General features: G+C 42.2%; 1 protein-coding gene across 1 annotated transcript in view; it reads left to right on the top strand.

Moving 5' to 3' along the window:
* MFSD2A (major facilitator superfamily domain containing 2A) overlaps window positions 1–22,051 on the top strand; it is a 32,101-nt gene extending 10,050 nt beyond the window's left edge. Inside the window, exons 4-14 of the mRNA XM_040424644.1 lie at window positions 3,227–3,350; window positions 3,676–3,754; window positions 3,836–3,990; window positions 6,819–6,909; window positions 7,005–7,126; window positions 9,965–10,048; window positions 10,380–10,463; window positions 10,664–10,776; window positions 12,256–12,399; window positions 16,932–17,108; window positions 19,332–22,051. Coding sequence (XP_040280578.1) covers window positions 3,227–3,350; window positions 3,676–3,754; window positions 3,836–3,990; window positions 6,819–6,909; window positions 7,005–7,126; window positions 9,965–10,048; window positions 10,380–10,463; window positions 10,664–10,776; window positions 12,256–12,399; window positions 16,932–17,108; window positions 19,332–19,386 — 1,228 coding nt within the window. The 3' untranslated portion in view covers window positions 19,387–22,051. The remainder of the gene's footprint in view (window positions 1–3,226; window positions 3,351–3,675; window positions 3,755–3,835; window positions 3,991–6,818; window positions 6,910–7,004; window positions 7,127–9,964; window positions 10,049–10,379; window positions 10,464–10,663; window positions 10,777–12,255; window positions 12,400–16,931; window positions 17,109–19,331) is intronic.
* The last annotated feature ends 1,075 nt before the right edge of the window (window positions 22,052–23,126 follow it).

Below are 23,126 nucleotides of genomic sequence, written 5' to 3'. Positions count from 1 at the left end.
ATAGATGGTTCCGCAAAAAACGAAACAGAAGACATACAGATGCATTTCCGTATGTGTTCCGTTTTTTTGCGGACCCATTGACTTGAATGGAGCCACGGAACGTGATTTGCGGGCAATAATAGGACATGTTCTATCTTTGAACGGAAATACGGAATGCATACGGAGTACATTCCGTTTTTTTTTTTTTTGCGGAACCATTAAAATGAATGGTTCCGTATACGGAACGCAAAGAACGGCCAGCAAACGGGGGGGAAAAATTGGTCGTGTGCAGGAGGCCTAAGACAAACAATTATGTATTGGCCCTTCCTTACGTACTTGAGGCCAAATGAAAAAGTTTTATGAAAGCTGTTTGTGTTTTCTCAGGAACTGTCTTTGTTGGCCTGCTGCCATCATGGAAATCCTGTATGATCTCACTGTGTGACTGTGACATAACAGGATTTCCTGTCTATAACGGGAACAGCACAACAGCGGGTAATGCCAAGAGCCGGACGGTCCCAGCACACTGTCCAAAGCCTCAACTGTCACTCTGTTGGGTCTAATCATATCTGAACTTTAAGAGTACGAGAGTGTCTAGTGCGGAAGACGAGCTCGTTGTGGGAGCGTGATTTCCCGTTAAGGAAACGTTTCCTTTCATAGTATTGCATGGCGTTATAATGATTTATAATGCTGTCTCTCTGCATGACCTTGCATCTACTGAATTATAGTAACAGCATTATGTCAGTATGATTCTGTAGAAGCAAGGTCAGGCAGAGACACACTGCATTATAAATCATTATAATGCCATGCAGTCCTGTGAAAGGAGCAGTGTCCAAAACGGTAAGTCACCCTCCCACATGGAGCATGTATTCTGCACTGGATATGCTCATCTGAAATTACTCTATTGGGGTTTTCCAGGCTCCTGGTATTGTTGAATTATCCTCAGGATAGGTCATCAATATCCGGTCAGTGAGGGTCCAACACCCCACAGTCCCACCAATCAGCTGTTCCCTGCAGCCTCTGATGCTGGAACTAGCACTCTCAATGGAACAGAAAGCAGACGGCTCCATTCAAAGTGTAGTGGCCATGCAGAGTTGCTGCAGATTAGCGCTCATTCACTTCAATTGGAGCTGTGCGGCAGTAATCCAGCATCGCCACTACACTTTGAATGGAGATGTGCTTCCTGCTCCATTCACAATGCTAGATCCAGCACCAAAGGCTGCAAGGAACACCTGATTGGTGGAGGGTGCAGGGTATTGGGCCCTCATCAATGGGGTATTAAAGGGGTTGTCTCACTTCAGCAAATAGAATTTATCATGGTAGAGAAAGTTAATACAAGGCATTTACTAATGTATTGTGATTGTCCCTATTGCCTCCTTTGCTGACTTGATTCATTTTTTGCATTACATTATACATTGTTTGCAATCCAGCAGTGGTAGCCGTGCTTGAATACAGTAGTAAAAAGCCTATGTGCACTCCCAAGGTCCTGGCCACCAGAAAGCCGATGCTTTTTTTCTGTAGTGTGAGTGTGCAAGCACGACCACTGCTGCTGGATAGCAGACTGGAATAATGGGATGGAAAAATGAATCCAGCCAGCAAAGGAGGCAATATGGATAATAACAATACATTAGTAAGTGCCTTGTATTAACTTTCTCTACATGATAAATGCCATTTGCTGAAATGAGACAACCCCTTTTAATGACCTATCCTGAGCATAACATCAGGAGCCTGGAAAACCCCTTTTAAGGACATTTGCAACAATGTTTTAAGGCATTTCAGAAGTTATTAGGGTCAGTGCATTGTGTGTGTGTGTGTGTGTGTGTGTGTGTGTGGTCTTAAATGGGTACAGACACATTAAGGCTACTTCACACTGGCGTTTCTGGGTCCGCTTGTGAGATCCGTTTCAGGGCCAAAACGGATCAGTTCAGCCCCAATGCATTCTGAATGGATAAGGATCCGTTCAGAATGCATCAGTTTGGCTGCGTTTGGTCTCCGTTGCGCTTTTCAGGCGGACATAAAACGCAGTTTGCAGCGTTTTGGTGTCCGCCTGATGATGCGGAGCCAAACGGATCCGTCCTGACTTACAATGTAAGTCAATGGGGACGGATCTGTTTTCACTGACACAATATGGTGCAATTGAAAACGGATCCGTCCCCCAAACGGATCAGTTTTAACTTAGACTTTTTAATGAATAATGCAAACGGATCCGTTATGAACGGATACAAGTGTTTGCATTATCTGTGCGGATCCGTCTGTGCAGACACAAGACGGATCCGCACCAAACGCGAGTGTGAAAGTAGCCTAAGATTGATCAACTAAGCTTCTAACATATCCAGGGTCCTGTTTACACTTTGGATTTTATGTTCTGTCACAGTAAAAAAAAAAAAACACGTTCCACCTGTAGAAAACTCCTGTCACCACCCCTGACATGCCTGTTTTAATAGCTTCATGCATTCCCCATGTAATAACAATTCAGGAACATCTATTCTTATGGCTCCATGTTGTGCTATTCCTTTATTATTTGTACTACAAGTTATGAATGAATTGCTAGCAGTCTGCAGTAAGGGTACAGAGGGGTGGTAACCAGTTGGGGGGGTGTCCCTGCACAGACTCACTCTATCCAATCACTGCTGCCATTGTCAGTCTGTGCAGGTACATCCCCCCCAACTGGTTACCACCCCTCTGTACCATTACTGCAGACTGCTAGAAATTCATTCATAACTTCTAGTAGAAATAATAAAGGAATGACACAACATAGAGCCATAAGAATAGATGCTCCTGAATTGTTATTACATGGGGAATGCATGTAGCTATTGAAACAGGCATGTCTGGAGTGGTGACAGGTCCTCTTTAATTCGTGTTTGTTTGTTTTTTTTTGTTTTTTTTAGCGCATCAAAAATGCATTGTGTAAAACCAGCCTCAGGACTGTTGGGTGAGCACACAGCTTGCTTCATTGGTGTCAATCACTTGTATCTGGTGCTACAAGATTCTGTGGCTCCAATTCTGCTAGAGTGATTACTGCTTGTTCAGTATCTAGAAAAATAATACAAGTAAATATAATAGCCAGAGATTGTTATGTGCAGTGATTCCAGAGGCAGAAGGACATGCCAACCTCCTCCAGTTAGTGTATTGTAGTTTGTGGAGACACACATGGGTGGTGGTTCAGTCTACTACACTGTGTAATCATGTGAATATTATTGTAGGTATAAAATATCATCCCTTTCTCATGTTCCTCTTTCTCCACAAACAGGATTATATTGTCCACACCTTTTGCGGTGACCTTTTACTTCCTCATCTGGTTTGTGCCTGGATTCACCAATGGTCAGCTCCTGTGGTACCTAACCTTCTACTGCCTCTTCCAGACGCTTGTAACGGTGAGGATCATGGTGGAATTCAAAATGTCCGTTCTCTGAATATCTGTGCCAAAGAATATTGGAAAAGTGGCAGAGTGGTGCTTATGGCCCCAATGCATTCACGTGGTAGTATGCTTCTACTCTGGTACAAACACCCCAGAAACAAAACTAGACCCCAGTCCTCTAGCGGAAAGTGCGAAAAGGTTCCCTCTTACGGGATGCTATGCATTTAACAGAAAATCTGCCAATAGTACATGGTTTTTACTCTTCTACAAGGAACCTCAGCTGATTATCACTGTCACAGAGCATGGTTTTTGTCTCTTCACACATGATTTTTGTTTTTCAGTGTTTCCATGTGCCTTATTCAGCTCTTACAATGTTTATCAGTAAAGAACAGAGTGACCGGGACTCCGCTACCGGATACCGTACGTAAAACTGATGTTCTTACAAATCTGCTCCTGGAAAGGCCTGCATTCTCTTTAATATTACTATTCCGTTTCTTTCAGGTATGACAGTTGAGGTATTGGGTACTGTCCTTGGTACAGCAATTCAAGGACAGATTGTGGGTAAGGTGGAGGAATCATGTGTGCCGAACTCCTTCCAAAACCAGTCACTGGAAAGTGTTAATGGTTCTCAGGATCCAGAACCTCTTACCAACATGGTGAGTCTCATCAATCTCCATGAATCCAAAGCACTCATTGCTCCTCAAGCTTCTGCAAATATGTTTCTTGTGCTCCTTTATGTGTAAAGATTATTTTCTCGTGGCACTTTGCATTGTGTTTAGATTTTACTATTAGGTTCCTTGTAACTGGTTGTATGTATCAATATCACTTGCATTATTTATATGGTAAAAAAACATATTTGAAGAGAAGACATATGCCAGTAAGATGCACTTGTCACAACCCCCATTCATCAAGATGATATACTTGAAAAGACTACTAAGGCTACTTTCACACTAGCGTTCGGGTGTCCGCTCGTGCGCACCGTTTGAAGGGGCTCACGAGCGGCCCCGAACGCATCCGTCTGGCCCCGAAGCATTCTCAGTGGAGGCGGATCCACTGAGAATGCATCCGCCTGCCAGCGTTCAGCCTCCGCTCAGCGAGCGGACACCTGAACGCTGCTTGCAGCGTTCGGGTGTCCGCCTGGCCGTGCGGAGACGAGCGGATCCGTCCACACTTACAATGTAAGTCAATGGGGACGGATCCGCTTGAAGATGACACAATATGGCTCAATCTTCAAGCGGATCCGTTCCCCATTGACTTTCAATGTAAAGTCTGAACGGATCCGCTCAGACAACTTTCACACTTAGAAAATTTTCTAAGTTTTAATGCAGACGCATCCGTTCTGAACGGATGCGAACGTCTGCATTATCGGAGCGGATCCGTCTGATGAAACATCAGACGGATCCGCTCCGAACGCTAGTGTGAAAGTAGCCTAACCATTGCATATATACAGTGATCACAATCTTTTTAAAACTAGAAATCTAGGGGTAAATTTATCAATATTGTCATAAAATACACAATTCGGTAATGATTCCACTTGCTAGACATGCTGGACACCTCTTTACACTATTTCATGGCTGCTGTAATTTACACCAGCAATTAATGCATTTAGGACTCCTAATAGCTATTGTGCATCCCATATATATTAGAGAATGGAGTACCGCACACTGTTTTACTCTTCCCGGTGCCAGCAAAGACTCGACGATCATCCAACAGTAGTATAAATATGTGGCACACAGAATATTCTTTGCAATTTAAAGGTAATTTTATTTAGTTATTTTTACAATAAGAGGTTACAGAAAATTAAAGAGAACCTTTCATGGTCTTGTATTAATTGTGATAAATACCTTTTACTTGTGGGGTACCAGCCAGGGAGGGGAAAAAAAGCTCACCTTCTCCCTGGCTGTGACGCTCTCCACTGTGATTGGATCGCGGCACAGCTAGGGAGGAGACGACTCCCATTGAGAAACCATGGCGTCTCCTCCTCCCTGTACCGATCTATACTAAGCGGGAAAACTGCAGGGGGGCACAGTGGGGCGTAAGAGCGATATTTTAAAAAATCTGGCAGGGTGGCAGCATCAGCGGGGGAAGGGGGGGGGGGGGGGTACAAGGTATTTATCACAATTAATACAAAACCATGAACAGTTCTCTTTAAATGCTGTTTAACCACTATCCATATACTGTATGAGCCAGACGTTTCGGTCCATAGAGACCTTCTTCAGCGGCTTGGAGTTTCTGTGGTCAGAGAGAAAGGGATATCTGGATTGGCGATCCAGATATCCCTTTATCTCTGATCACAGAAACTCCAAGCCGCTGAAGAAGGTCCCAATAGACCAAAACGTCTGGCTCATACAGTATATGGATAGTGGTTAGCAGCATTTAATTTCCTATAAACTGGATCATGAACTTCTTATTGTGAAAATCGCTAAATAAAATTAGTCACAGAAAATAATGCACTATAATAATAGATGCAAGTATAACATATGGACTAAGCCCTCACTCTATTGATAAAATCTGACACTTGGTCAATACATTTTAATCAAAACACATCTAAGCCCACCTACCAAGCGACAAGGTGGTCTCAGTTCAGGCGGGTCCTATGCTAAACCTGCCTATGCCGTTATGCATCTATGTTCAGGAGCGCAGACCCCACACATACAGTGTGTTGCTCCTAGTTCCCTCCATGTGCAGCAGCAACCGGTGGGAGGAGGAGCACACGCACCTATATGTACCACCTTAATCAATGGACTAAGCCCTCACTCTATTGATAAAATCTGACACTTGGTCAATACATTTTGATCAAAACACATAGCGTAGGACCCGCCTGAACTGAGACCACCTTGTTGCTTGGTAGGTGGGCTTAGATGTGTTTTGATCAAAATGTATTTACCAAGTGTCAGATTTTATCAATAGAGTGAGGGCTTAGTCCATATGTTATGCTTGCATCTATTATTATAGTGCATTATTTTCTGTGACTGTATAAATGTAGCCATGTACATCCGCAACATTCATTATCGTATCGTGCAGGATTGTTTGCGTGTATATGTGTATGTGTATATATATATATATATATATATATATATATATTTTTTTTTTTTTTCGTGATTTGTTTCACAAAATAAAATTACCTTATAATTGCAAAGAATATTCTGTGTGCCACATATTTTATACTATTACAGCATCCCATTTGACATGCGTATAAGTGGGCAAGGATAAAATATTCAGTATTCGGTCAAATAACCACCGATCTTAGCATCAGGAGAACAAAACAATGTGTAGATCTTGATGGGGGCACTGACAGTTCTTTTGTGGGTCTGCATGTGACCGGAGCAGTGTCATGATGTAGGGTTGAAGATTAAGAAAACATTCACAGACTGGGTGTTGGATTTTGAAAACCTCATGATTGCCAAATATTAGTTTGACTAAAGCTTCTAAACTATATTACCGTGTATGAGATTGCCAATGAACCATGTGTCTGTATTTGCAGAGACAAGCCTACATGATTGCTGCAGGGGTCATCTGTGCCATTTACGTCTTATGTGCTATAGTCCTTTCATTGGGAGTGCATGAGAAGAGAGGTGAGTACACGTTAGTCACATATCCTACATGAGTGTATATATATGTATCTATTTCCACTTCTTGTATCACATTGGCCTCTTTGCTTCTCCTGCAGATTCCTGTGAGCTCTTGTCTGACCAACCCATATCCTTCTGGCAGGGCCTGAAACTAGTAATGAGTCATGGGCCCTACATTAAACTCATCACCGGCTTTCTTTTCACTTCATTGGCCTTTATGGTAAGTCTATTCATAGTCATGTTCTTGTATACATTACATTGTATTTCCATGCTTGTTTCATCTTGATGTCTGCCATTCTGTCTCGCTCCTTTCCCAGTAAAAAACAAACAAACCTTGGTTTATTAGATCACAAATTAAAATGGTTTCCCGGGAGTATAATATTGATGACCTGTCTGCAGGATAGGTCTTCAGTATCTGATCGGTTGGGGTCCGTCTCCTGGCACCCCCGCCGATCAGCTGTTTGAAACGACCCCAGCGATGTGCTTGATAAACTGTGAAGAGGCAACAGCGCATGGCGGCCTCTCTAAACGGCTGACTGGCAGTTTGTCGGACCCCCAGCGATCAGATATTGATGATCTATCCTGAGGAAAATCCATAAAATAGAACCCATGCAGATAGTGGTTTCAGGCTGGTATCCTTATAGCTGTAGTTACTCATGTATGCTTTTTAAACGCGTTTTACAGGAAACGTGGTTTTAAAAAGTTTTGGGTGGCTTCCCTCTGCCCGTCTTGGCTTGAATGACAGGTCTCTCCCTATAGGAATAGGGAGAGACCTGGAAACCATAATGTCATGCCAGGAGATAAGTGGTGTCTGGCAGTTGCTTATCTCCAGTTGGGGCAGAAAGCTGATGGCAGAACTAGATAAAAGACCACCTGGAAGACCGAAGTGGTGGTGCTGGAATGGAGTAGGATTGAGCAGGCGAGTACCGGTAATTGCTTTAGTATATTAAATTGCATTATGGCTTTCTATACTATACTTCTTTTCCCTTCACTTTCAAATGACCTAAGAGGAGCCCCAGTTACAAGGGAAATAGCTCTGTTCTAGCATTGTGTCCAGTCTAGAACATTTTTTTTATTTTTATTTTTCATGCTGTGTGGGTAAAATGTATCCGCCTCGAGTCCTTGCTGTATCACTTACAGAAAATTGCCTAGACTGGATACAATTTCTGCAACAGATCAGTCACATGTGAACAATACCCATCTGTCTGTCAAGGCTTTCACTGTGCAAAGAAGGTTAACAATAATTCACAGCAAGTTGAGATAAGCAATTGAAAGACAAAGTATATTAAAAAGTTACATAGGGTACTTTCACACTTGCGGCAGAGGATTCAGGCAGGCAGTTCCGTCGCCGGAACTGCCTGCTGGATCCGTCAAAAAGTATACAAACTGATGGCATTTCAGACAGATCAGGATCCTGATCCGTATGACAAATGCATTGAAATGCTGGATAATACATCAAATGGGCTGTCCAGGATTGGGGGAAAAAAAGGTTTTCCTTTTTAATAAAACCAGAAACTGCAGCGCTCTTGTCTATGGGCAGTGTCTGGTAATTCAGTTGAATGTGGCAGTAATATGTGCTCTTTTAAGATTTCCTGCATAGCCAAGGACACTGTTCATTATTCACGACCTTAGTAGACTAAAAACCATTAAAGGTTCAGACCTATCTAGATATTTATGACCTATCCACAGGATACGCAATAAATTTCCGATAGGCGCGGGTCCAGCGCTCCTATCTCGTGGGTCCCCATCACACTGCAGTGAATGGAGAGGTGGCCACACATGCGATGCCTTCTCCAGTCACTGCTATGGGACTTCAGAAAATAGCCGATCACTTCTAGAAGTGAATAGACAGAGCCAGGCACGTGACAATCCCACATCTTTCGTTGTCAGTCCACATATATTTCTCAAAATGTTCATTTTACAGTGGTGTGACCCTATATCAAATATACCCGTAACCCTTACATTTATAGTTATTATCTGCATATTGAAGATGAAGATGACATTTTTTTTTTTTTTTCCATGTTAAAAAATTGATCAATTATGAAATATGTTTTATATGGTACCGAGAATAATTTGTAATTTTACTAAAAATGGCTTTTCCTGGCGTTCTATATGATGACATAAAGGGTTCATTCTGGGTTGCTGATGTTTGTATAATATAAACCTTGTTCAAACTCTGTCCCCAATGCTGATCTCAGGACCTTGGCTGCAGCAGACCAGTGTCCGTTTTACATAGCACCTGCCACTGCAGATAACTGTGTACATACTGCCAGCACTGACTGTAAAAATGTGTCCTCCGCTATGTCCTAGCACCACCTTAAGTTATTGCAGAGAACTACGTTAGGGTGGGTCCACATCACGTTTTATGCCACCGTTTTACGTATACGTTACAAAAAAATATAAAATCGCAGCACACCGTGTTCTTGTATCCTGCACAGTGCAGTAAAAAAAAAAAAAAAATATTTTTTTTACAATGGTAAAAAGAAGCTTTGTTTTCTTTATTTATTTGTTCTGTTTTTTACAATGGAACTCTTTGGTGAAATGATGCCACTGTATACCATCACTATTTTTGTATACGTTAAACGGATGAGAAAAAGTTGATGTGAACTCAGCCTTAGGGCTCGTTCACATGACCGCTGCCCCTCCGTGCCTGTGCTGTGGGCAGCAAATTGCGGTCCGCAATGCACGGGCACCGACCGTGGGCCACCCGCATGCGGATCGCGGACCCATTCACTCGAATGGGTCCGCGATACGTCCGTTCCGCAAAAAGATAGAGCAAGTTCTATCTTTTTGTGGTGCGGAGGCACGGAATGGAACCCCAGGAAGCACTCCGTAGTGCTTCCGTGGGGTTCCGTTCCGCACCGCATCTCTGGATTGACGGACCCATTTACCGTAAGTGAACTGGTGGCCCGTGTATTGCGGACCCACCGTATGCGGGCTGCAATACGGCAACGGAAGGGCAGCGGTCGTGTGAACGAACCCTTACATGTATAGTGCTTGTGAAGAGTGTGTGACGTGCAACCAAGGTAACCCTTCCATTTTACCTTCTCTTTTCAAGCTTCTAGAAGGAAACTTTGCCCTATTTCTAAAGTATACCCTGCAACACCGCAAGCACTTTCAGAATATCCTGCTTGTTATAATGGTGAGTATATGTAAGGGTCCCTGCAGAATCCAGACTTGGGTTAATGTCTACTCTAGACACATAAATACCCTTTTTGCATGTTACATTTTAGCAATAGTTTTTAATGCTGATTGACATTCAAAGCCAGGCACACAGCTTCTTTTATTCTACCAAGGCCAGGACAGAAAGGCATTGTAAGCTGGCGAGCATAATATTTATGCCCGTGCCCCTCCTCCATTCTCTCTCTCTGACAGATGGGTGGCACTGTCACTTTGTGAAACGGATATTACTTTTTAATCTGTCCCTCTCAAACACTATTTCATTCATTATTTAATTCTTTCTTTGCCCCTAGATTTCTGCTACACTGACGGTGCCATTCTGGCAGTGGTTCCTGACTCGGTTTGGAAAGAAAACTGCTGTCTATTTTGGGATATCGGTGAGCAAAAGTAAAGTAATATAATCTACCCGGCAGAAGTCTGGAAGGAATGAGAGCATGCTTGGCAGAGACTTGTATGATGGGAAGTCTTTTTGATGCTGCCATCTGCTGGTCATTTAGAGAAAAAGCAAACCTGGCTGCTTGTTTTCTGTGTATCTTTAATGTTAAATTCAGTTTTGTTATGTTTTTTTCAATTACAGTCTGTTGTCCCCTTCCTCATTGTTGCTGCTGTGGTGCAGATCAATCTGATACTAACCTACGTTGTCGCCGTAGCTGCTGGCCTCAGTGTAGCTGCCGCATTTCTTCTGCCATGGTGAGGACCGTTTTACAGTTACCTTGTTTTTACATAACCTAAATGTGTCCTTGCTCAAAGTTCACACAATTGTAATGAAATCTAGTATAGAAACGTAAGGAGTGCTTTAAGTGGCTTAGACGTGCTCCCCAAGTGGAGTCCCTGGAATCGCTAGGTTCCATCATATTCACAGCCTGCCGTACTGTTCGTCTAATGTGCTAGATCCTAGTGGAAATGAAGAGGGCCTGTCCAGTTCTGCATATTTGCAATCTGTAGCAGAACTTATGCATGAATGTAAAAACGCTTGACTCGCTTGTCAGGTGCAATACCAGTGCTCAGAACGAACTTCACCGCTCTCAGTAACCATCAAAGTAAAGGAAAAATATATCCAGCACTTGTGTAGGCCCTAAAAAACGTAGCCCTTATCCCAGAAGCATCTAAGACTTTAGCTTGCTTACGTGTTTCTAACTTATGTTTGCTGTGTATTTCAGCAACTCTATGCATTTCGACATCTACATTGTCATGTAACCATTAGTAAGGACTTAGTAACTTGCATATCTCTGAAAATGGGATGAACATGACAATGTGTTACTGATACAAGGGCAGGGTAAAGCCTCACTTTAGGCACAATGCTAAATGCATACAGCATTTTTTGTCTGGCTGAATCCTGGCATATTTGCCTTTTGAAGCAGCTGGATCTCCGCCAGATCCCATTATAGTCAATGAGGATCCGGTGGTACAGGGTGATACTTCCTCACAGCACTGTAGGGTTCCCCATTTCAGGTGTATTGTACACTATGGCTCACCTGATATGGCGAATCCTACAGTGCTGTGACGAGGTATCACCTGCGGTTCTTCAGCGTGTTCACCAAGACTGGATTAAACGTTTAACCATGTGCATCCGGCAGAATGGTGGACGCATAGAACATGTCATGTAAAGCACTTTAGGAAACTTTGACCTCACTTAACTGCTAAACAAGTAAAGATGGGTATAACTGACACATCTAGCCAAGACTGATATATAACCTGATCCCTTTCTATTGGAAAAATTAAAAGCTAAATTCAGTATGGCTGATTTCAAAATGGTGCTCAAAAACATTTCCTCCACAAAATAATGCAGCCCCCCAATTAATAGTTAAATTTTCTACAAATCACACTAGTTAATATGGCGCGTCCAGTCTTTTGCCTCCCCTTGCATAATGTATCATTCGGCTGACAACTATTGAAGGTGTATAGGCACATTTATGGAAGGTTCTGCGGCATACTGCAGTCACTAGATAAAGCGATTCTTAGAATCCGAACACATGGGGAGAGATTTATCAAACTGTAAAGAAGCTCTGAAAAATGAAAGGTGGAATCTGATTGGTTGCTGTGGGCAGCAAAGCCAGTTGTACTTTCCACCAGTTTTGCTAAATCTGCCCCATAATGTAAAGTGAAGATAGTGCTGAAGCTCATCTGTTTACTGGATACCTAAGAGAATTTGTGTCCTCTGTCTATCAGGTCCATGCTTCCAGATGTAATTGATGATTTTGTTTTGAAGAACCCGGATTCTCCTGGACATGAAGCCATTTTCTTCTCTTTTTATGTTTTTTTTACCAAATTTGCCTCTGGAGTATCACTGGGGATTTCCACACTAAGCTTGGAGTAAGTATACGCAGTCAATGGTGTGACACAATGAAGGGTTGTTGGAATAGGTATATGGTAAACTAGGCACTCGGCAAAGGAGAAACTTGTTGGTGCAGCAACCAACCAACATTGATTTACTCTGTGCCAGTTACCAGTACCTTACTTGGTTCGTAGCAAAGAACTGGTTAAAATTTGCTTTAATTATATAAAGGAGTTCTCCGGGAAAGATAAGAATGAAAATACTGAAAAAAACATGTTATTACAAAAAAAAAAAACTCTTAAATGCCTTTAATTATTTAGAATGGCTCTTTTAGTCAAGAGGACAATCTAGTGGAGGAGCTAAAATGGCGGCTCTTATATTTCTGATCATAAAATCCGTCCTTCACGCGACACTGCAGGACGGCCTGTGTGAGAAAGCACAGCACAGAGCCCTATATAAGGTCTGCCGGTCTCAGCACTGGGAAGCTGTATATTATGTGCAGAATCAGATGACGGCTTATCCCATACTCGCAGGCTGAAGTGTTTTCTAATAACACTCCTCCCCCCACAGCAGCATGTCTGGTCCTCCTTCTTACCCTTCAGTCTCCGAATATGGGATAAGGAAACTCCCTTCTGAAGCACAGGGATACAGCGGAGCAGTTATCTCAGCTGTCATCTGCACATAATATACGTATAGTGCTGAGACCGGCAGACTTTACATAGGGCTCTGTGCTTTGCTTTCTCACACCAGCCATCCTGCAGTGTCACGTGAAGGACGGATTTTATGATCATAAATATAAGGCCTCATGCACACGACCGTATGTATTTTGCGGTTCGCAAAAAATCCAGATGACATCCGTGTGCATTCCGTATTTTGCAGAACAGAGCAGCTGGCCCCTAATAGAACAGTCCTATTCTTGTCCGTAATGCGGACAATAATAGGACATGTTATATTTTTTTGCAGATCTGACACACTGAAACGGAATGCACATGAAGTACCTTCCGTTTTATTTTTTATATTTTTTTGCGGACCCATTGAAATAAATGGTTCCGCATACTGTCCGCCCCAAAAAAACTGAACTGACACTGAAAGAAAATACGTTCGTGTGCATGAGGCCTAAGAGCCGTCATTTAAGCTCCTTCACTGATTGCCCCCTAGACTAAAGGAGGCATTTAAGAGTTTTTTTTGTAATAACATGTTTTTCAGTATTTTCATTCTTATCTTTCCTGGAGAACCCCTTTAACGTTCCTAATTTGGCTTTTGAAGGGAATCTGTCACCAGGAAATTCACTGTCACCAGGAACAATACTTTGTAGGACTAGCTTAGCTGATAGCTTTCACTTTTCAGTGTGGCCTTTTTAATCCATTAAGTGTGCCAAGGGTGGGCCCAAGCCCCTAGCTCCTTCTGCTTCCTCTGCCAGCCCCTCCCTCCCCTTCTATATTGGGCGGAACAGTCAATCAAGTACCTTTCATTTTCCTCTACATCAGGGATGCCCAACCCGCGGCCCTCCAGCTGTTGCAAAACTACAACTCCCAGCATGCCCGGACAGCCTACAGCAAGGCATGATGGGAGTTGTAGTTTTACAACAGCTGGAGGGCCGCAGGTTGAGCATGCCTGCTCTACATGTTCAAGGTCTTTCTAAAGCCATTAAAGCTTGAATTTGTTCTTGTAGAAGTACACATGGGAAGCTAATATTTGAGTGATTCAATTGGCATGGGTAATTAAAATGGTCATCCAAGATTTCAATGCTGATTGATATTAGATCTCTGGAGTATCACAGCCCACTAGACTCTTGTGTAGAATAATCAGAGATGTGGATATGTAAAAGTTATACAAAATAGTTTTCCACAAAAATATATTAATCTGCTCAGCTCATTTACACTATAGCACAATACCTGCAGCTTGAACTGCATTTTAAATATGACGGGTTCCCTTTTAAGCCTGGATGATCAAGGAGGAGAGAGAATGCCTTAAATGGTACCTGTCACTATAAAAAATGCAATGTAATATGCAGGCAGCATGTTACAGAGCAGGAGGAGCTGAGCAGATTAATATATAATTTTAAAGAAATAGATTCAGTATAAGTTGTATTTCATGCATTTAAATTCCTGCTTATCTGGGCTTTGAAGTCAAGGAGGCGGTCCTATCAGTAATTGACAGGTATCTCTGTATAAACAGTCAGAGGGAAGGCTGTCAGTCATTGATCCTCCTCTACTTCAAAGCTCAGAATGAGCAGAGATTTAAATTAACAAGATACACAGAATCTCTTTCCACAAAACTATACCTCAATCTGCTCCGCTCCTGCTGCTCTATAATATGCTGTCTGCAGCTCAGACATCATGTTGTGTGACAGGTTCCTTTTAAAGCATTTTTCCATAAAACGTACATAGAAAAAGCAAGACATATATAAAAAAAGCAAGACCATATATAGAAAGTTGCGCCTCCATGTATATACAAAAATCACATTAATTTGAAAAATCCTTGCAGAACATGTCACACACAGCAGAAAAAAAATATATCTATATCTGAAAAATAAATTGATTTAACATCTTAACACTATTAAAGGGGAAGTATGGCGCAGGCTCATGTGCTGAGTTCGCTTCATGCAGGGCGTGTGCTGGGTGCAAAATCAGCTGATACCCATTGGCAGTGACCAGGAATGGAGATGACTCAGATCCTGGTCGTTTAATCCCTCAGATGCCACTGTCAATAGCGACCGCAGCATATGTAGCATTGGAGTTTGGGGGCTCCATCTTTCCTCTGATCGGAGCCCCTGCAGTGAAATCGCAGAACTCTGATTAGTTGGTATGACAGCCTGGGGCATCTGGGGCCTTGTGAAAGCTCCCAAGTCTGTCCGAGCAATCTGCCTGCGAAGCTGAGCCTGAGGCATGGCTTCACAGGCAGCCAGTGAAAATCCCATAGACTGCAATAGTATTCTATTGCAGTCTAAGGGACAAGTGATCAGACGATCACATGTTCAAGTCTCCTAAGGGAACAAAAAATTGCAGTAAAATGTAAATGGGGAAAAAAAATTACAATTTTATAATTTCAATTCTCCCCTCACCTCCCCTAGGTATACACATACAAATAAACAATAAACATCATTGGTATCACCATGTCTGGAAACTTGCTGTTTTTTGGCCATGCCCCCGGAAAAAAAAAAATGTATTAAAAAATTGTATGTACCCCAATATGGTACCAATAAAAAAAATATATATATATTTTATTCACATTATGGCTGTCAGAATATGGTAATGAAAAGAAAAAAAATATAGTACACAGTGAATACTGTAAACGGTGAATACTGTGAAAGTTTTAGATTTTTGTGCGCTGCCTATTTACTGTCTTTTGGTTAAAAGGTTTTTCTGGGACTTCTTATTGTTGACTTTTAGAATAGTTAATCAATATCTGACTCGCAATACTCCCACCATTCAGCTGTTTTTTCGGAAGCTCCAGAACTACACAGCACTATTCTCTGTGTAGTGGCTGGGCCTGGTTACTGCAGCTCTAGTTCCATTCAATTGAATATGCATTACAAGGGGAACAATCTTTCCAGATATACTTTTGCTTCAGTTCCTTGGGCAGACTAAGGCTGGGTTCACAGGGGCGAGATTTCCACGCGGGTACAATGCGTGAGGTGAACGCATTGCACCCGCACTGAATCCGGACCCATTCATTTCTATGGAGCTGTGCACATGAGCAGTGATTTTCACGCATCGCTTGTGCGTTGCGTGAAAATCGCAGCATGCTATATATAGTGTGCGTTTTTCACGCAATGCAGGCCCCATAGAAGTGAATGGGGCTGCGTGAAAATCGCAAGCATCCGCAAGCAAGTGTGGATGCGGTGCGATTTTCGTGCACGGTTGCTAAGATGAAAGTCTATTCACTGTATTATTTTCCCTTATAACATGGTTATAAGGGAAAATAATAGCATTCTTAAATACAGAATGCTTAATATCAGGTCAATTGAGGGTTAAAAAATAAATAAAAAATTAACTCACCTCCTCCAATTGATCGCGTAGCTGCCGGTCTCCTGTTCTTTCTTCAGGACCTGTCAAAGGACCTGTGGTGACATCACTGTGCTAATCACATGATCCACCACCATGATGATGGACCATGTGATGAGGTCAGTGACGTCACCACAGGTCCTTTGACAGGTTCTGAAGAAAGAACAGGAGACCGGCAGCTACGCGATCAATTGGAGGAGGTGAGTTAATTTATTTATTTTTTAACCCTCAATTGACCTGATATTAAGCATTCTGTATTAAAGAATGTTATTATTTTCCCTTATAACCATGTTATAAGGGAAAATAATAGCATCTACACCACACCGAACCCAAACCTGAACTTCAGTGAAGAAGTCCGGGTACCACATTCAGTTTTTTATCACGCGCATCCTGAGCCAAAACGTGACGCCCGTGTGAACCCAGCCTAATAGATTCACAGCTCTTGCAGTAAAGAAGCCTTTTTCCTCCAGGGATAAGATAAGGTACTGGAGTGAGCTGTGAGTCAACCTGTTCTACGTTTAGCTTTAATGAAGTATTTTTACTCAATCCATTCTTTACTCCAGTTTTGCAGGTTATCAGACTGGTAGTTGTGTTCAGCCAGAATCGGTGAATTTAACCCTGAAGTTGCTGGTGTGTGCTGCCCCCATATTAATGATATTAATTGGGCTCTTGCTGTTTAAACTATATCCAATTGATGAAGAAAAGAGAAAAGAAAACAAGAAGGCTCTACAGCTACAACGGTAAGATCTTATATGTGTACCTAGAATTCTACGTGTGTATATATGTATAATAGAGCAGTGTAAATCAGAACTATAAGTATGTGAACCTCATCCACCCAGAGGGTATGCTACATCTACACATAGATGCAAGCCACTCGTATTAAAGGCCCTCAAATAACATTTATAGCTTATCCACAGTATGGGTGATAAATGTATGATCACTGGTGTCCTACTTTTGGGTCTCCCACCACTCACAATAATGCCCCCCCTCCCACAAGTCCCCTGTGTTAATGGAACAGTAGTGTGCAAGCATGGCCACCGCAGTTGCTGTCTTTGGGATTGACGATGATGGCTGACTACACTGTCCTATAGATGGCGAATAGAGTGCGCATTCATGACCACCGCTGCTTTCACACAGGAATTTTAGACCCCCATTCTTGTGATTTGTGGGGGTCACAAAGGTCAGAACCCCCAGCGGTCATACATTTATCTCCTACACTGTAGATAAGTGGTAAAGGATGTGGGCCATCCCCTTTAAAATTTTGAGGGCTACATTGGAGCTACTAAAAATAAATAGCAGTATCATTGAAGGGGTTGTCCGGGTTTGGTGATTATTTGTTAATAGGATACATTTCCCTAATAGCATACTTCCACGTGGGTACCTTCATTGCTTTGCCTTTGATGCCACATTCCTCATGCTGCAATCAAGGACCGGAAGTGAGTTTTTTCGCCTGGCAAGTGACGTACTGGGCTCCTTACTGGTGTGTTAAGCCTCTTCTTCCACTTAGCAAGGAGCACGGTGATGTCACCAGCACACAGGGGCATGTTGGAGCTAGCAAGGAGGCTCTCAGTAGGAGGGAAATGTCAGAGCTAAACCACGCCCCTCTGTGACATCACTGGGCACAGAGGGCGTTAGAGCTCGTTCACACGAACGTGTGAAGCTCGTGCTGTGGACCATCCATGGGGCAGGCGCATGGGGATCGCAGACCCATTCACTTGAAACTGGTCCGCCATCCTTCCGTTCCGCAAAAAAATAGAACTTGCTCTATCTTTTTGCGGAACGGAAGCACGGAACGGAACCCCAGAAAGCACTCCGTAGTGTTCCGTTCTGCATCTCCGGATTTGCGGACCTATTTAAATTAATGTGTCCGCATCCGTGATGCGGAATGGCCACGGAACGGTTTCCGGGTATTGCGGATACGCAAATGTGGTCTGCAATTCGGCAACGGGCATCACACGTTCGTGTGAACGAGCCCTTAGTCTGAGAAGGAGGCAGTATTTGGAGGAGGGAACTCGCCTCACTAAGGAACGCCCCTCTCTGCTGCTTACGTCATCGGCCATAGAGGAGCGTTATTTGGAGTAAAAGGAGGTTGTATTGGAGGCAGCAAACTATGCTATTTAGCATAATGCACTCCTCCCATGGTCATTTACAATGAATGGGATGTGCTACAGTATGGGTGCTAACCACGCCTCTCATGTCCCTACATGCCACTCCAATCGCTCACTGCCACTATTGTCTTTATGCAATTCTAGCAGAGAGCAGATACATGGAAGCAGGGAGGGATTCAGCTTGTAGGCTTAGGAAAAGGCGTTTTTAGGGGAGGAATACTGATGAGGAGTATGAGTGGCAGAAGGCGGGATACTGATTAGGGGGAGTGGTAAGGCTTGTGAGGTCCAGCTGCAGAGTCACGCAGCGCAGACGGAAATTAGATGTAAACTATACCGACAGCAGGGTCAGGGACTCGTAGGAGCAACGGAGATGAAAAAAATAAAATACACACAGGATCAGGATGACTTTACTGCAGCATGTCAAGGTGATTATTAAAGTTTTTTTTAAATTACTTTGATCCTGGACAACCCCTTTTAAAATGTTATTTTTGGAATTGCTGAAGAAAGGCAATTTAAAATTCCACATTCCAGCTTTTCACCAAAAAAAAACATCATTGTGTTTCAAACCACCGTATCGGTCAAGTATGAGATGTCCATGTAATAAACTGCTGTAAAATGGCATCTGTGACTGTAGATCTAGAGACTGGATGGGGGGGGGGGTCCTAGACATTATACAATGTTGTGATGCTTGGAAAAGAACAGGTTTGCTGGGAAGGGATGATGTGAATTAAAAAAATATAAATGTTCTGGCGCACAGGTATCAGTTGTTGTGTTTTTTTTTTTTTTGTATGGTTCGTTTTTCAGATGTGCTTTTTTGTTCACAACCACTGACACATCTTTCTTCATGGCCTACAGAGATGCTGACCGGGACTCTGATTCGGACTCCATAGAGCTTGCAAGCAACGTATGACCCTGGTAAAGTGCCTTGATGAAGTTTATGCACAGGAGCTTGAGACATTCAGTTTACCCCTATGGAGGGTAGCTACCAGCCTGTGAATGACTTTTGTGCACAGTGGAGATGAGAACCATGTCATCCTTTGGGGGCACGTCCCTGCTTTCCTGGTGCTATTTGTGCTTGGCACACACTGAATGCTGCAATCCTACTGAAATTTGCACTAACATAGGGTAAATTTATTAACTGTAAATTTGCAAATGTTTTTTGTATATAAGGGCTTACGTGTGGGGAACAGATGAAGTAATTATTTGTTATATTATATTGTACATGTGACCCCCTCCCCCCTAAATTATAATAGCTTAGTGGCTAGTGGATGCCTACTAAACGCCAGACCTTGAGATTCAGTAATGTATGTACAGAAATCTGGCGTTTTTTTTGTTCCTAATAAATGTATATAATGCAGTGTATGTTCTATGTTTCTGTTGCTATGTACAAAGATATGACTAATGTATATGCAACCAAAATGTGCTGTCTACTTTTTATAAATACTTGCATTTATTTAAATGTGTAAGAAAAAAATGCCAAAATTATCGTTTGGCCACAAAACTCGCAGAGTTACCCCATGAATGGCCAAATAGTCACAAGTGTGAGAACGTGTATATGTGTTGCAAAAGGTTTACTTTACTTTGGTACTTGAGTAACATAAAAGGCTGTGTGGCCTTAAGGCAACTTTCAGATTTATGTCAGTCTGTTCCAACACTGAATGCCAGCAATCGGCTGGACAAAAACTGTTGCGTTTGTCTGGCCGAATACCGCCATATTTGTCTGGTAGCAGCTGGATCTCTGCTTTACCCCATTATCGTCAATGGGGCCGGCGGACATTCTAGTGACATTCAGCCACGGCGGAGCCAGAGAACTCCAGCAGGCAGTTCTCTACCAGAGAGCTGTGCTGCAAATGTGAGAGTAGTCTAACTTGGTTATGGAGAGAATGGTTATTGCAATATATAATCCCATCCGCAGCATTGAATGTGCATACCATACCTCCTGCTGCTCGTCTGCCTTATTAATAGGGAGTGCTGCCAAGAGTATGTATGAGAGCACAACTGAGAAACTTCCCCATTTAAATAGGGAACTTTTACATACAGTATTCACAGCACTGGTGTTTGATCAAGTAGGAGATTTTTACCTATGAGCATGGCCATCCGTCTTCCCACCATCCTTATTGTAGTACATTGTATAGAACCATTCTCAGCTGAAAGTGGTTGATAACAGAGAAGTAGTAGCTTGTTGGGTCAAATCGCATTCTCCTTTGTAGTCAAACCATGTTCCTAACATTGTATTCCAGGTCAAAGAGTAAGCTGGATCTGTATTATGTACAATGTTCTTAACCGCCTCTAGTACAAGAAGCAAAGGGCACAAGGAAGAAGCTGTTATCATTTTGTAATTTTTGGAAAATTAAAGCACTACATCAGAAAGCTAAACCTACCTTTTTTGTAAAAAAAAAATGAATAAATTGGAAATGTTCCATTAAATCTATGTTGGTACAGATGTGCATTGTGTGTTTGTATTACTGCAGTCTCATTGTAAAACGTGTAGTGATTTTTATATTCCAGTATTTCAGAAGCCACAACCACGTGCTTCGCATTGAAGTGTCCATAGCTGCTTGCAGATTGTGACCATGACATTCACCTCTAATGTGAAAATCATGCAGGAGGAGAGTTAGAGCACAAATCAGATTGTTTATGCACAATAGGCTAGTCCTGTTTAATAAAAACGTGCTTGGAAATTCAAAAGAACGAGGTTTATTTAACATTTGTGTGGCAGATGACCCAATAGCAGCTAGATATTATATCAGGAATGGGGAACCGCAGAATGCTCTGCCCCTTCTGCTGTTCAGTGGAAAAGACACATAAATCTCATGTGTATTTTACAATAAATTTATTTTCAATGGGGTTTTCCCTCAATACCATCTCACCATATCAATAGATCTCCAGTTTAAAATCCTACGTGTCCATTAGTGGCAGAGAAGAACAGGCTATGGACCTTTGAGGATGTTAATTTCTATTATGTCCAATGTTTTTTTATTTATTCTCTTACTGAACAGAAGCATTAAAATAATAGACGAGTTAAAGGTCTTGGGTATAACTTTGAGTGTCTCTCCAATGGTCTCCTGCACTTGATAATTTGGATGACCATTACTGTGACCTTGTATGAAATACTAAAGAACCAGTAGATGCTGTAGCATGCAGTTAAGTTTTGTATGCGTAGTAGTCATCTTGTAATATTTAACTAGTTCTCAGGTATGGAAGAGACCAAGGTTTTTAACTTTATAAGGGCTATTGGAACAACTTTTCTATGACCATCATCTGACAAGTGACCCTTTTTTATTGGGTGTATATTCTCCTACTTGTCCCTGAAACTGTAAATTTTATTTATAAGAGTGCCCATCTTGAATATTATTTTCTGCTCTTTTTTTATTGTTGTAAATTATGCTTTTTGTCTGTCAAAGTGAATGTGTTACGTGCATGAATACATTTTGTATTATACATTATGTCCCACCTCTGTAAAGAATGGATAAGAAACTGTGTCTCTGACAACAAGTCTCACAGGCCATGACACTGTTAAACTGAAATTGTTTAATTTTGAAATAAATCTTTACTGTATTTGAAAAAGAGAATGTTTCAGATATTTTTTCTATATCTACTGTATTAATACATAATGATAAATGGGGTGACTGAATCCAAACCTTTTAATGGTTACCTGTTACCATGAAAATGCAATGTAAGCTACAGCAACCATGTTATAGAGCAGGAGGAATTGAGCAGATTGATATAGTATTTTTTGCCCTATAAGACACACCTACCCATAAGACGCACCTAGGTTTTAGAGGAGGAGAATAAGAAAAAATAAATTTTTCATCTGACCTCAGCTCAGACCCCCAATGTTAATCAGACTTCAACTCACAGCCCCAGTCAGACCTCCAATGTTAAACAGACCCCCAATGTTAATAAGTCCCTCAGATCAGACCATGTGAATGACCCCCAGTCAGATCTCTATGTGAATCACGCCCATATGATCAGATCAGCTATAAAAGAAAAAAAAGTTGCCTCTCCAGACACCGCTGCCCCCATCATCCAGTTTTCTTCTTCTTCCTGCCGTGCGCTGTGCTGTGACCGATACGCACAGAGTGAGGTCACAGAGAGCTGATGTCCTCATACTATGCGCAGTCACCGTACAGCAAACGGCCGAGGAAGACCAGGAAGTGGTGAGTACAGAGCCCGGGAAGCACTGCATTCAGAGCTTCCTGGTCCTCCTGTATGAATGAGCACTTCCATAATAGAGCACTAATTAGTATTCACCCCATAAGATGCACTGAAAAAAAACTGCATCTTATGGGGCAAAAAATATGGTATATCGTTTTATGGGAAAAGATTCAGTAAAACTTGTATGTCATTCACTCAAATTCCTGTTCATTCTGGACTTTGAAGTCAAGGAGGTGCAGTCAATCACTGATAGGACTGCCGCCTTGACTTCAAAGCCCCGAATAAACAGGAATTTGTATGAAAAGTTTTATTGAATCTTTTACCACGAAACTTTATATCGATCTGCTCAGCTCCTCCTGCTCTATAACCTGCTGCCTTCAGCTCAGGTGACAGGTTCCCTTTGATGTCAAAAAGAGTGACCACTCTATTAACCCCTTCCTGACCAGCGGCATATATGTACGGTACGGTGCTCTGATCGAGCAGGTGCTGCGC

Source organism: Bufo bufo, chromosome 3, assembly GCF_905171765.1.
Source record: "Bufo bufo chromosome 3, aBufBuf1.1, whole genome shotgun sequence".
NCBI lineage: Eukaryota > Metazoa > Chordata > Amphibia > Anura > Bufonidae > Bufo > Bufo bufo.
This window is presented reverse-complemented; position numbering and strand designations above follow the sequence as displayed.